This window comes from Lithobates pipiens, unplaced genomic scaffold (assembly GCF_037356315.1).
Source record: "Lithobates pipiens isolate NorthernLeopardFrog02 unplaced genomic scaffold, aLitPip1_a1.2 Scaffold_16, whole genome shotgun sequence".
In the NCBI taxonomy this organism is placed as follows: Eukaryota; Metazoa; Chordata; class Amphibia; order Anura; family Ranidae; genus Lithobates; species Lithobates pipiens.
This window is the reverse complement of record NW_027507748.1, coordinates 152250646-152265524: the sequence shown is the minus strand read 5'-3', so window position 1 is coordinate 152265524 and position 14879 is coordinate 152250646. Positions and strand designations below refer to the sequence as shown.

The 14879-nt window shown below is 43.7% G+C and overlaps 1 protein-coding gene across 2 annotated transcripts; it reads right to left on the bottom strand.

The window, feature by feature from the left end:
- Positions 1-297: 297 nt before the first annotated feature.
- LOC143982162 (fibrinogen-like protein 1-like protein) lies at positions 298-13236 on the bottom strand. 2 transcript variants are annotated; one of them, XM_077480634.1, is made up of 3 exons: positions 13127-13236; positions 4606-4707; positions 298-1575 (listed from the first exon to the last, which is right to left on the bottom strand). In XM_077480634.1, the coding sequence occupies exons 1-3, from the start codon at positions 13128-13130 to the stop codon at positions 935-937; spliced, it is 747 nt and encodes a 248-aa protein (XP_077336760.1). In that variant the 5' UTR covers positions 13131-13236; the 3' UTR covers positions 298-934. The 2 variants fall into 2 exon arrangements, with proteins under 2 accessions (XP_077336760.1, XP_077336759.1); XM_077480633.1 differs by lacking the exon at positions 13127-13236 and adding an exon at positions 10783-10834.
- Between the last annotated feature and the right edge of the window lie 1643 nt (positions 13237-14879).

Sequence of the window (14879 nt, the reverse complement as noted above, 5' to 3'; positions counted from 1 at the left end):
TCCACTGTCTAAGAAAAATGTGTCGCACTGGTCAGGCTGCAGAAGCCATATATCAAAGGGACACAAAACATAATCAAGAAAAAAAAAAGTTAAACACATTTACAGGTATATATTAAACATTCTGGCTGCCATTCTTTCTTTCTTCTGGGGATGTTTTTTTTTTTTTTAAATAGTTATTATCTTCGGTTGATTCAGTATTTCTGCAATATGGTTGCTGCTGTCATGAACCAAAGTTGGTCTATGTCTAGCACTGTATATATTAAAAGTAAAGGGTTTATTAGAAACTCTAGTTAACAATTTCAGTTTAGTTTTTCTTTAATTATGTTAGATATACTGTACACAATATAAAATGACAAACATTAATAAGGTTTTATATTTTTACAAAATTCAAGTGGACTGCCTGCCAAAATAGGAAACACTTTAGCGTACATAGAGAAAGCACCCAAGACACAACATATAGAAGCCATCATTGGAAGACTGGTGCTTAATCATACATTTAATCATATAAAATATGCGGTGGCTTAACTCAGTAAAATGTAATAAAACAGATGAGAATGTAATAAAACTGTAGGGTATTCTTACAGTGAATAGAGTCAAGGAAAAGTGTGCAGCTCCATCCCACCAATGGTTCCCCTCACATGCTGGAACCAGGTGCTGGCCTGAAGTCCACCACTCCTCCACACATGACTAAAAGAAAACCATGCACACATGATGTCTTCACAGAGAAAGCATTAATCAGCCAGCAAGCTTCAGAACTAAAGGGGTGGTCCTGAGGACGGTACCATGTATCAAAGCTCATCGGTTGAATAAAGTTTTGCCTGTAAAGGCAGCATTATTGTACAGCTTTTATTTTGAATTATACTGAGCAATGTTGGCAACATATGGGATGTTTGATATGCTTGTACAAAGCTTCTTGATTGGAAATTAGACATCATTAGTCTAGATAGATGCAATAGTCTGCAGGACGTATTAAAATGGTTGACCCTTGGCAGTTCCCATTACAGAGTCCCTGCCAGTATATGCCATTTTTGTTGTTCAGCTTGGAGGCGTAGCATGCTCCATACCACCATGCACCACCATAACTAGAAGCACAGTTAGCACTATAAGTGTCCTGGTCTTTATCTTTACTTGAGAACTTCATGTTGTCATGTGCGACCCCTGCAGTTATTGAAGACATGGCATCTCCTGCAGTGCCTGTGTAGCTTCCCAGCCTCAGCCTGTAACCATTAGCTTCATCCTCCACACTGAATAGGTTGTAGTCAGCATATTTTTCTTCATTGTTATTGTCAAGAATAACAAAACGGGCCTGGTACACCCTCTGCTTGGTGATTTGGTGAATATATTCAATGCCCAGCCAGTGATCCTTATCAACATTGCCAAAGCCATATTTGTAAGTGCTCCAGGACTCATCCCATGTAATCTCAGAGTTAAAGGAATTACGCTGGATGACAATCCAGCCTCCACTGTAGGTTGTCATGTCACAGTACACAACCAGTGGATGTGAATCTTTGGGGTGTATAACATAGACTCCGCTTTCCTTTTCTCGTGAAATTGCACTGCAGTCTTTTGGAAAACCTGTAACAAAAAAGAATACTTACAAATTGTGGGAACGCAGAACACCATAACCTGCATAAGTAGTGTATGTTTAAAGGTCAAATGTAGATCAGGTAACCAAACTATAAACCTTTGGATTTCTGGAGTAAAGCCAGGTAGACACTATCAGCCAGCTCTGGTCAGAGCCACTGCACTAATCATGCAAGGTTAGTCCAGCAATCTCCCCCCCCGCTGAGCTGTTGTGTTCTGACAGGGGGGAGACCCCCCCGCAAGACTTCTCTGATCAGCGCTCTCTGCCATTGACTAAAAGCACTGATCGGGAGTCAGGTGACTGCTGGTTTTCCAGTATGCACGTCTGACAGACCAACATACACATGGGCAGAATGTCAGACATTTTTTTTTTCCCCCGACATTCTGCCTGTGTGTATAGGGCTTAAGACAACAAGACAGATTAGAATGTCTACACAATAAGGACAAGACTTTGTAGTAGCATCATTATTGAACAATTTAAGTCTTGTTCAGTAACCATTGTAAACAATAATGTCAGTAGCTCACAGTAACAATCCACAATTTAATTTATGAAGTTTATTTAAAGCTGAACTCCAGGTATTCAGCCACTTTGATAAATGTGCAGGCATAATGTGAGTTATGACCAATGAGGTGCAGTCCACCTCTTGAACTTTAATTTAGAGCTAACAGTTTTATGGCATTCCCAGAGGATATCTATGCTACGCTCCAGGACACTGAGAGATGATGTGTTCTCCTGGGAATGACATTGGAATGACTGCCAGGTCATTGCTGTCTGTGTCTCTGTCAAAGGGATTCACTCTCCCTGTTTTGGAAAATGCAAAGATTTGAGTCATCGTTAGAACAGAAACATAGGGTACATCTTTCAATGGGGACACCTTTTGCTGCTGACAACACTTTGAAAATATAGTCTCTCACTTCCTGAGAAAGAAGTGAAGGAAAAATTCCCTAATGAGACAGATAGAAAAAATAAAATAATAAAAACCAGAGGGGGGTTTAATCCTTCAATACTGTATAGAATAAAAAAGAGTTTTAGGCTTAGAAAAACTTTAACCATGTCACATTCATTTGTAAAACACTGGATAGTTTCCCTGGCAAAATTTACCCTCTTGGTGTGTCCTTGTGACCATTGTGTGCAGTAGCAAAATGGATGATAGAAAATCTAACATTTCAGAGTTGTCATTGAAACAGGAGGTGAGGGGAAATCTTTCCATGGGGACACCTGTTCTGATGACAGCTGCCCCATGTACTAAAGAGATTTACTTCCTGATATGTCTCTGGAACAGAGAGTAAAGGGAAATCTCCCTTATTGGTCACATACATAAGAAATTAAAAAAAAAATTGAGTAGGGTATTTACAAGGGCATAAGGCAGCATTGGCAGCAGTGGCAGCTGCTGTAGAGTACTAGGATGGGGGGAGAGAGGGCGGTAAATTCCGAATCCCCAGCCACTTGGGAATTGTGGCCCCTCTCACCTGCCTCATAGAGTGCCGCTCAGTCAAGTGTACTCTCAGCCAGAATCCCAGGAACCCCAGAGTCACCTCCATCCTTCCCTGTATACAGAGCCCAGGCAAAGCCACTTCTTCCGGACAAACTAACTTCCTGCACACTGGTGCAGCCCTATGAGAGCTGGCTTGTTTTACAGCCCTAACATCACACAGTGATCTCCCCTGAAAAGCCTGTGAAGCAGGGGATGCGGGTCCCATGCTGATAACCCTGTCTGTGTTGCTGCTGAAGGTAGCCCAGGCTACCATGGAGGAGTGCTTGGAGGGTGGGATCCAATACCCGCACTCTATCAACCTGATCCTCCACCTCAGTGAGTGAGATAACCCCATCTCCTCCATACACCATCCCATATCCCACCCCAATTCCCCCTAAAGACAGGAACCCCATATCCCTACCAGTGTGTGGTCACTGGAGGCCAGGGAGGGGTACAGCAGTATGTGGGGGAGGGTCCAGCATGGGATACCAGCATGGGGTGGCTGGAGGATTGGAGAGATCCAGCAGTACCAGCACTAGGTGGTTGGAGGTTGGGGAGGGGTACAGCAATACCCAGTAGAATTCAAATCCCCAGCCACTTGGGGATTTGGGGGTGTGTAGCATTACAAGCACAGGGTAGCTGGAGGCCGGGGGCTACAGCAGTACCAGCATGGCGTGGCTGGAGGATGGAAGGGGTCTAGCAGTAACATTGCGAGATGGCTGGAGGATGGGGGGATACGGCAGTACCAGAACAGGAGGACTGGAGACCGGGGGTACAACAGTACCAGTGCAGGGGAGAGATCTAGCAGTAACAATGCAGAGTGCTGGAGAATGGGGGGGGGGTACAGCAGTACCAGCACAGGGTCACTGGAGGCCGGGGGGGTACAACAGTACCCTCACTGCAGTATGGGGGGTGTAGCAATACAAGCGTGGGGTTACTGGAGGAGGGGGGTACAGCAGTACCAGTGCAGCGTGGCTGGAGGATGGGGGAAGGGGTAAAACGCATCTTTGCTTGTGTAGACAAAAATCCTTGCACTGGCTCTGGTCTTAACCATTCCATTCTGTATCCAAAAAAAAACAAAAAAAGACACAGGTACAGTATTTGCACAATAAGTATATAATTACATGTGTAGTAGAGTTTTTTCTTTAGCTTCATGGACGACTAGTATATGCATTTCTGTTAACCTGTTCCTGCTGGCCGTACACATATATACTATGGCTGGGCACCACACATAAGCTTCCATTTGGAACATTTTTCTGTTCTGAAAATATGCTCAATGCGACCTCTCATCACAGTGACTAAGCTTCTAATCATTGCTTGTGATCGGCAGCTTCAATCATGCGACCACTGTGATTGTCTATCACATGATATGGAAGCCTGTCCCCGCCCTGTGGCATTCAGATCCTGTTAAGGGCTGGGGGTTTTGGGGGGGGGGGGGCAGTGGTGTAAGGGGTTAAGCTACAATAAACTCAAACTAGAGATGCATTATTAAAGTATACATTTCTATACATAATTGATGTTAGATTTATACGCAGACAAACCGTACTGAAGAGCTCTTCGTCATTATTATCATTCCTCGGCTTCCTGTTACCATGACGTGTTGAAACAGTAGAAACAGCAGCTAGTATCCAGAAATAATATAGGATTCCTTAGGGTACAAAAGAAAGATAAGTAATTCATGCTAACAGATTTAGAAATACAATATTGTATAAACCAAATACATAAGACAGTGGGCCAAGTTAGAGGACTAAATCTTCAAGGAGGGCTGCATCATGTCCACTGATGACCTCACAAATCTAATTCTAGAAAAAGATTACCAGAAATTGCAACTTGCCATATTTTATCCCAGTTGCATCATCATGGTATAACCTCTTAAAGCAGAGGCCGCATATGTGAGTATGGTCGGCGCTAAGGGGATAAAATACAACATATTTCCTGAAGAATTTAGCTACAAAATTATCTAAGGAACTGCAATATATTAAGTAAAGAACAGCAGGTGTGCATTTGTGCACTTTTGTCTATAGAATCAACATTTTAACGAGCCTAGCGCAATTAATAAATCACTGATAGAAATGCTATATCTTTTTTAACCACTTCAATACCAGGCACTTAGACACCTTCCTCCCCAAGCCAATTTTCAGCTTTCAGGGCTGTCACAATTTGAATGACAATTGCGCGGTCATGCTACACTGTACCCAAACAAATTTTTTGTCATTTTGTTCCCATAAATAGAGCTTTCTTTTGGTGGTATTTGATCACCTCTGTGGTTTGTATTTTGTTGCACAACAAATAAAAAGCCCGAAAATTTTATAAAAAAAAATGTTTTTTCTTTGTTTCTGTTACAATTTTTTGTGAATAGGTACATTTGCTTCTTCAATGACGGGCACTGATATGGCTGCACTGATGGCACTGATGAGGTGGCACTGATGGGCACCGATGAGGTGGCACTGAGGAGCAGTGATGATGGGCACTGATAGATGGCACTGATGGGCACCGATAGACAGCACCGATGGGTACTCATGGGCGGGACCGATGGGTACTCATAGGCGGCACTGATAGGTGGCACAGATGGGCACTGATAGGTGGGCACAGATGGGAACTGATGGACACTGATGGGTGGCACTGATGACACTGATTGGTGGCACTGATGACACTGATGGGTGGCATTGCTGGGCATCACATGTTATATAATGGTGCCAGTCAGTGTCCATTTGTGGGCACTGATTGGCACAGATTGGGCATAATTTGCACATGTTTATGGCCATGGGATACATACCTGGCCATCCACATGTTGCCCCCATCCCTGGTGGTCCTGGAGGCTTCCCTGGTGGTCTAGTGTGGGCATCTGAGGGGGGTCTGGGTTGATAAACAATCAGCGCAGACCCCCCTGTCAGGAGAGCCACCGATCGCCTCTTCTCTACTCTCGTCTGTCAGACGTGAGTGAGGAAAAGCCGATCATTGGCTTTCCCTGTTGACATTGTGATCAGCCATAATTGGACACGGCTGATCACATGGTAAAGAGCCTCCATCAGGCTGACACACTGCACCGCGATCCCAGAATGCGCGCCCCTACGGGCGCGTGGCGGCTGTTATCCTGAAGGACGTCATATGACGCCCAGTCAGGATAACGCAACCAATCGCCCGGCAGTCATTTTGCTATAGGCGGAAAGTGGTTCAACATAAGATTTTGCCATGGTTGGCCTAACTTAGCTCTGTTGCTAAAATCAATCAAAATGGTAGCTGTTTACATCATCACTGTAGGAATGGGTGAACAGTTTGGCTTCAGTATGAGTTCGGCCTGAACTTTGGCTGTTCGGACGTTCTCTGAGCAACCGAATTATAAGGTCGTTCGACCGTTTGTTCGACCCGTCGAATGACCACAATGCACTGCGCCACCGCACAGTGCATTGAAAGCCCTCATTGGCTGGAGCAATGAATGCTTTTCCCAATAAGAGCAAAGGGCACTGTCAGAGCCATGATTTGATGCTGTTATGATGACTGTATCCAATCATAGCTTATTGTTCTTAATCTTGCCCCACACTGTTTACATCATCACTGTAGGAATGGGCGAACTGTTCGGCTCCAGAGTTCTTAATCTTGCCCCACACTATAAAATTATTCTTTCCATAGTGGCCATTTGTAGTGTAATAGCGGTGTGGAGAGAGATAAAACAGGGCTCTGTTAGGTACTATGCACTAGGTACAGTGTGCTATAGTGTGCTATTCTGATTCTATTGTCAGTGTAAAATATCAGTTTAGTATGCATCTAGGGATAGTTCAGTGTGAGTTTAGTTCGACCACCTTTCATCCTTACATTAGAGTGAATGTAGGGATAGTTAAGTCAGTGTGAGTGTAGTGACACAGTATATTTTATTGCGTTACTGCAAGTTTACCGCCATATAGTTCTGTACGTTACAGCACGTTTGACGCAGTATATTGCAGTATATTATAGTGTATCCGTGGAGTGTGTCTGTGTCGTGAATACTCAAATTAAAGTGCACCAAACACCCCTTTACATTGATTAAAGTGCATCCACGTACACATTTACACATCTTTATTACATTTTGTTAATAAGCGCCCCCCACTTCCCCCATCATGTCTGCGAGGACAGCAAGGAGAGGCAGACGTTCCCATGGGACTGTAAGGGGGTCAGTAGCATATGTGCCCACAGGCAAAGTTGGACGTGGTCAGCCCTCAGGCAGGGCATCATTTTCTCTGTTTAGTGATGTTGCCCGTGCTATCCAGTCACAGCGTGCAGAGGAGGTGGTGGACTGGCTTACTAAACTGTTCTCATCCTCCTCACCCTCCGTCACCTAAGCAGAGACTAATATGTAGTCCTCTGCAGCTGCCAGAGTGGCAAAATCTGCCTCCTTGTCCACATGGAATCCTGCCATAGCCCCAGCATCAGGCATGGAGGAGCCAGTGAAGTTATTTGAACACAGCATCAGCCACTTGATCCTTGACGATGCACAGCCATTACTTGATTCAGATGTTGGTTCTGATGTTGAGGAAGGCAGGAACATGAGCCTACAGGGAGGGGAGAACACCGGTACAAAAAATTGGCATTCATGTTCCCCCAGCCACAGAGCATTGTCAAGTTGTCTCCAGTGGTAATGAGGATAGAGGAGATGATGACGTCACTGACTTGGGTGCTGGATAGAGCAGAGGAGGAAAGTGAGGGTGAGGCACAACCCCAATGAGGCAGCCATCATGGAAGAGTAGAGAGCAGCCACCCTATTCCATCACATTATGGAGCTGTTATCTCCCAGCCCAATTCCCACAGCTCAGCTGTCTGGGCCTTTTTTAGTACATGAAAAATCTGTTCACACTGTTGCTATTTGAAAACTTTGTCTCAAGCACATCAAGCATGGCAAAAACACCAACCATTTGGGTACCACATGCTTGAAAAGGCATTTAACCTTCCACCACTCAACCAGTTGGCAAGAGCACCTAAAAGCCACACAAAAGGGACACAAATCTGTCCCTCCTCCTTACCTCAAGGCCACAAGTCTGTCCCTGCTATACCTCATTACCTCTCAGCAGCCTCCACTGACAGGGATGATGGTATAGCGCAGGGTGTCCATGGTCCTTGCAGCAGCACACCACCAGCACACCACCAGCTGTAGACTATAGCCAGCAAATTTCTCTGCCCCATCTGCTGCAGAGGAAAAAAAAATACAGTCCCTGCCACATACATGCCCAGCGTCTAAGAGCAAGTTGCAGAATGTGTTATACCACAATGGCAGGTTCCCAGTCACTATTTCTTTTTATGTAAGGCCATTCCAGCTCTCTATCATCATGTGGAAGGCATTGTTGTGGCATCGTTGGGCAAGGCACACGTGGTTCAGCAAACATGGGCAGGGATGATATATTTTGTTCACAGCACATTGGGTAACTTTGCTTGCAATCGAAAGGATGCAGCTTGTTGTACCCCCACATCTCTATACAGCTGGTGATGATGCCTGATTTGTCAGTTCTACACCCTCCTCCTCCACTTCCATGCCCTCCTCTGCTGAATTGTCCTATAAACCTCAAGCACCCCCTAAGCTTTCAAAGGGCTAAAAGGTGCCATGCAGTGCTTCAGCTGGTGTGTCTAATGCTGCGTACACACGATCGAATTGTATGACATACTTAGTCCGTCATACAATCCGGCAGACAATCCGGCGGACTTTCTACCGAACGGACTTGGCCACACACGGATACACAAACAGTCCGACGAAAGCTTGCGCGATGACGTACAGCACGTACGACGGGACTAGAAATAGGAAGTCCAAGACACAGCAAAGCACCCTTTGGGCTCCTTCTACTGACTTTGCGTTAGTGGAAGTTTGGTTAGAGACGATTCGCGCTTTTCAGACTTCAGCTTAATTCGTCCGTTTTCTGCGGCGCAGTCTGCCTGTGAGGTTTGTATCTGTCTTTCGGTACGCGTGGATCAGTTGGTACCTGTTTCGAATTGGAATATTAATCATAGGATGAGGATGAATAAAGACATTTGTGATAACTCTGTGTGAATATAAGCAGCAAAGCAACTTCACTTTTCTCGCATTATGAAGAAGAAAAGAATGTGCTATATTAAAAAATCACAAAATTAGCAGCATGACGAATATGCTAGCTTCAATACGAACACTAGTTTTACAAGACAGAGCGCTTCCGCCCTGTAAATCCTTTCTGGGCATGCGCCATTCTTAGTCCGTTGGACTAGCATACTGACGAACGTATTGTCCGCTGAAACCAAAGTACGACGGGAAGATTGGTGTGCAAACCGACCTTCTTAGTACTCCGGACTTCACGCTGAAAAAGTCCGCTGAAGCCCACACACGAGCGGATTGTCCGGTGAAATGCGTTTCAATGGACTAAGTACGTCATACAATTCGATCGTGTGTACGCGGCATAAGGGACAGGAACCACACCGGAGCAGAGATTCTTGCAGCTCTGCAAGGACAGGCTCAGAGGTGGTTCATGCCATGCCAGCTGGAGCCAGGAATGGTGGTGTGTGATAATGGCACAAACTTCCTGTCCGTCCTTAGACAGGGAGAGTTGACACATGTGCCATGCCTGGCACATGTCCTAAATTTGGTGGTGTACCTAAATAGGTACCCAGGGTTGGAAGATCTACTAAAGCATACCAGAAGAGTGTGTAGCCATTTTTTAGCATTCATACACAGCCAGTGCTCAGCTGGCTGAAATTCAGTGGGAATTCCACCTGCCTGTAAAAATAACAATTTAAAATAAAATAAAAAATAAAATAATATTTTTTTTTAAATAAAAATAAACAAATAAAATATAAAAAAAAACTAGATCAAGGTTTGATCTAGTTTAGTGCCAGGGTTAGGGTCAAGGTCAGGGTCAGTATTTCTTTTTACTACGTAAAGCGGAGGTCCTGCCAATTTTTTTTTACTGCAGCTGCTGACTTTTAAAATATGGATACTTACCTGTCCAGGGCACCTGCATGTCAGCACCGGAAGCCGTTCTGTCCCTCGGCTCTCAGTGGAGGCGCCGCCATCTTCAGTAAGGGAGTCAGGAAGTGAAGCCTTGCGGCAGCGGAGGGAGGCAGAGGAGGTGCCAGATATAGCATAGGTATCAGCGGGTACCCGCAGATATCTATGCCCGAAATTGGGAGCAAATACCTGGATTATACAGGTATCTGCTCTCCCTTCCCCCCTGAAAGGTGACAAAAATGTGACACCGGAGGGGGGGGGGGGGATTCTGAAAAGCAGAAGTTCCATTTTTGGGTGGAACTCCGCTTTAAGGACCAAGCTTATTTTTCTAACTTGGGGTTTACAAGTTAAAATCACTTTTACTTATATATATACATTTTATATTGGTTTTTTTTTCACACACCCTAGAAAATAAAATGGCGGTCGTTGCAATACTTTATGTCACACCTATTTCGCATTTTTTGCTAGAAATTACTTTAGGCCCCCAAATAATTATATATTTGGTGAAAGCAGAGACACTGAAGAATAAAATAATGGCAGCTACAGTTTTTTATGTTGCACAATATTTGCTCAGATATTTATCAAATGGATATTTTCAATAAAAATACACTAAAATGAATTTTAGTGCACACAAACACAATATCATACCCATTTTTGGTAAAATATAAAAGATAGGGTTGTGTTGAGTAAATAGATAACAAACATTTCAAGACTTAAAGACTTAAAGACTTAAAGTGTTAAAATGTCCCCCTGTGACTGTGCTTTATTAAAAATGCAGATATATACCTTGTTTACTGATCGCATATTGGTGATCACGTGACATGCCACCTCTCTCTTCTCTCAGCCCGACAGATGCAGTGGGTGGGGCCGAGGATCTCCCACTGATGCTGTCATGGGAGAGAAGAGAGGGGCGGAATGTCACGTGATTTCCAAACTGCGCTCAGTAAAGGTATATACTGTAGCTGCATTTTTAAAAAAGCACAGTCACAGGGGAGACACTAGATGTATCAACAAAGAAGATAATGTAACAACCCTAATTTGAGCAGCAGGATGGGAGGAGGCAGCCCAGACACAAAGCAGACGGTCAGAGAGAGGAGGTTGGAGAGGATGGAGGAGAGGACACAGAAGACACAGAACAGGGCTGCGTATGCACGTACGCTGACAACGGTGTATATATATATATTGTGGTCAAAGTACATAGGGGAGGGAAATAACTGGCAGGATCAGCCAGGTATTTCAGGTGATACAGGGGGCCAAACTACACAGCACAAGTGGTGTGCTGTATATAATGCTTTAAAGGAACAGGATCTTTATTTTGTATTTTTTGGGGGTTAACAGACACTTTAAAATGATGTATGCTTGTGAAATCACAAAAAAGAATCCCCATAGGCGAGTATGTATGGGGTGCTTTTGAATTTTATATTTTTTATAATAAAAATATATTTTTTGTTATTTTCTTTAAGTTTATTGCTATCACAAGGGGGCTATCTGTCAGCATGGGCAGGTGGCAGATCCTCTTTATGGAGACATAGGGGGTCTATTAGACCTTTCCCCTGCTGTCCACTGGACAGATTGTTCTTTATTAAATGTGTGCAAAAAAATGATCGCTTTTACCTGAAAGCCTGTAACCAGCTATAAAAATCAAATCAAGGGGATAAAGCCCCAGTTTGGGATAATCTTCACCTTCCTACTCCTCTATATGATTGCTGAATGTTTATTGGCAGGGTTCTCTCAGGATCCGGAAATGGATGACATCATCACAGAGGGAGAGCAGTGGACCAGTGATTTTGGGGGGCACTGCAGTGCTGGATCAGCGACCCCCTCTCCTCCCACCACCACCAATGTCGCCAAGAGACCTTGAGGGGGGGACTTTGGTGAATGTATAGTAACAGTGGTTAGAGGGAGGGAGGCATAGTAAAAATATAGTTTCAGCCTGGAATGGGGCTTTAATCTGACATGTATCCTTATGTCATACATCTTTATTTCCTGTTTTACAAGCATGAGTGTGTGCATGAAAAAAGTGAAAATGATCACCTGGCTCTTTTTTGGCATTTTTATGTTTGCATGCTACCTTCCTCCTAGCAAAATTGCCACCTCATTAATAGCAAAGATCTAGCTCACTGATATTCTAGTTATCAGCCAGCATTTGTACCTGGGGAGTACATCTGATGGGGTCAGAGGGTACTTGGGCATCTTATATTACATTCATCATAACATTTTAGAGTTCTTGGCAAAATAGAGGAAAAAAAGCTATTTTATTATTTTAAAAGCTAAATTATTTGTTTGTAAAACATTTACATTTAACGTGGTGATAATCGTGATAACAGCAAAGTCAAGGGGCACTTGAGCTTGGATAAAGAAACCAAGGAGTACTTGGTAAACATTAGCTTTTATAAAGTTTACAAAGAATAGATGGGTAAATGTAAGTGCCTTTTTGTTTTTTTGTTAAAGAATTTATCTTACTAATATACATACTATATATATATATATATATATATATGTATATATATATATATATATATATATATATATATATATATATATATATATATACAAAAAGCAAACAAAACCAACAAAAATTATTTTGATAAGACTCTAAAAATGACTGCCATTGCTATTCTGTGTCCCGGTATCACAAACTTCACGGGGAACCAAAACGAAATGACTAAACTGAACATGCTTGGACAGGTGAAATGGTTGCTCAAAGCTACAAGTCTCAATTCTTGTATTATTTTCTCAAAATAGGATAGAAAATAAAAGAAATACCTGAATGGCTACAATGATCAGCCAGGATTTTTTTTGATCAAAAATAGAGTAACTGACTAGCAGTTTACTATTTCTGTAAAGTGCCACATTTCCAGTGTCTGAATTATTGTTACAATTTATTCTGCTACAAACTGGAGTGTTGGAACTTTAAATAGAATGCACCAAAACTGCTGTTTTTCCATGGATGATCACTAATGGCAGAATGTTAATGATTACTATATGTTTCAGCATGCTATACAACACTGTGATATTACTTATTGAGTTACAGAATTACTTTATAGGAAAAACATCAATCATATTAAAAATGCGAGTTTGCTCTGCTAAGCCAGAGTTGCTTTCATATTTCTGTGATTTGTAGACTCACCCATTTGAGTTGACTGATCTTCACACGCTTTGTGTTCTGCTGTATTGCTGTATTTCTCCTCTTCTCTTCCTTCTTTCTATGTAGAACACATATTGTGCCATGCCAGAAGTGCAAAGTACGTATTTTCTCAAGATCTGTTCTAATAGATTGGTTTAACTCCTCAACATCTGATAATGCATACTTCCTAAACATATTGTTTGTCTACCAACAGTATAAAGTAAAACCTTGGATTGAGAGTAACTTGATTTGAGAGTGTTTTGCAAGATGAGCTAATACATTTTAACTTGATAAATGAGCGATGTTTTGATATACAAGTAGTGTCCTGTCACAACTCAGTATAAAAGAGAAGAGAGGCGCCTCTAAGTGTAACAACATGGTTACATTTAATAAAGGTACATTTAACAACTCACATAGTTGATGAATAAAAGAAGCACATCTAAGTATGCAGGCATGCGGGGTAAAGCAGTCCACATAGACCATCCTCCGCACTGCCATCAACGGCATCTCTTCCACGCTGTGCTCCACGAGCACTTCAAGCCTCGCTTTCAGATTGCTTTACTGCAGGGTAGTGTCGATTGCAGACTGATGCTGAGAGCCAGCGGTGCGGAGGATGGTGGACAGCTTTACCCTGGATGCAGTGATGGCTGGTGCTCCATCGATCGGGGGGCGGCAAACAAACCTGAGACATCTACCCCCCAGCAAATTGGGTCTTAGGACTCCTGGCCAATCGGGTCTTAGAACTCCTGGTCAATCTGGTCTCAGGACCCACTTCCTGATTGGTCAGGAGCCATAGCTTAGCCACGTGGTATGGGAGTAGGAAGAAGTTAAGTACACGCATGAGGTCCCTGCTTAAAGCATGTTGGGACCCCATTCTGTCACTGGGAGTGAAGTGGCAGAGGTACGCTGGACTGGTAGAGAGGGTATAGGCTCAGTGTCCCTCCTAAATGCAACCTACATCTAGTGAAGGTGTGTAGTGACAGGGAATAGTACTCTACAGTAGGGATGAGCTTCGTGTTCGAGTCGAACATACGTTCGACTCGAACATCGGCTGTTCGCCCGTTCGGCGAAGTCCGAACGTTTTGGTCCGTTCGCGCCAAATTCGTATGGCGCTCACGGCCCACAATGCACTGCGATGGCGCAGTGCATTGCTGGCTCATGATTGGCCAAGCATGCACTGTGACCTCGCATGCTTGGCCAATCGCAGCGCCAGCAGCGAGGAGAGCCATGATTGGCCACAGGCAGGATGCCTGTGGCCAATCATAGCTCAGGCTGTGTATTGCACGCCCCACACTATATAAGGCCGCCAGCACAGCGGTCTTGTGTAGTGTGTTGGCATCTGAAGCAGTTAGTGGGTGTTCTGTGTACCTTCAACACAGTACACACCGATCGTTTTCGGCCGATTTTTGATCTTGCTGTTGTGTAGTGGTTGTTGTCTGCGTGCCCTGACCGCAGTATACACCGCTATATTCACCTCACATATATAGCTAGTGATCTATCTTTTATAATAGAGCTTGGAGTCAGTAGTGTTAGGAGCTTGTGCGTGCTGTCTGCGTGCTCTGTACCCAGTACATACCGCTATATCCACCTACATAGCTCTTTTCTATTTGAGCCCACTTGCCATCTGCAGGAGTTATTGGAAGTTGTGTGTGCCTCCAGCACAGCACAGTATACATCTGTATATACACCTTTATCTCTGGTGTTCTATAATAAAGGCATCTGCAGGAGTTAGTGTTTTGTGCCTCCAGCACAATAT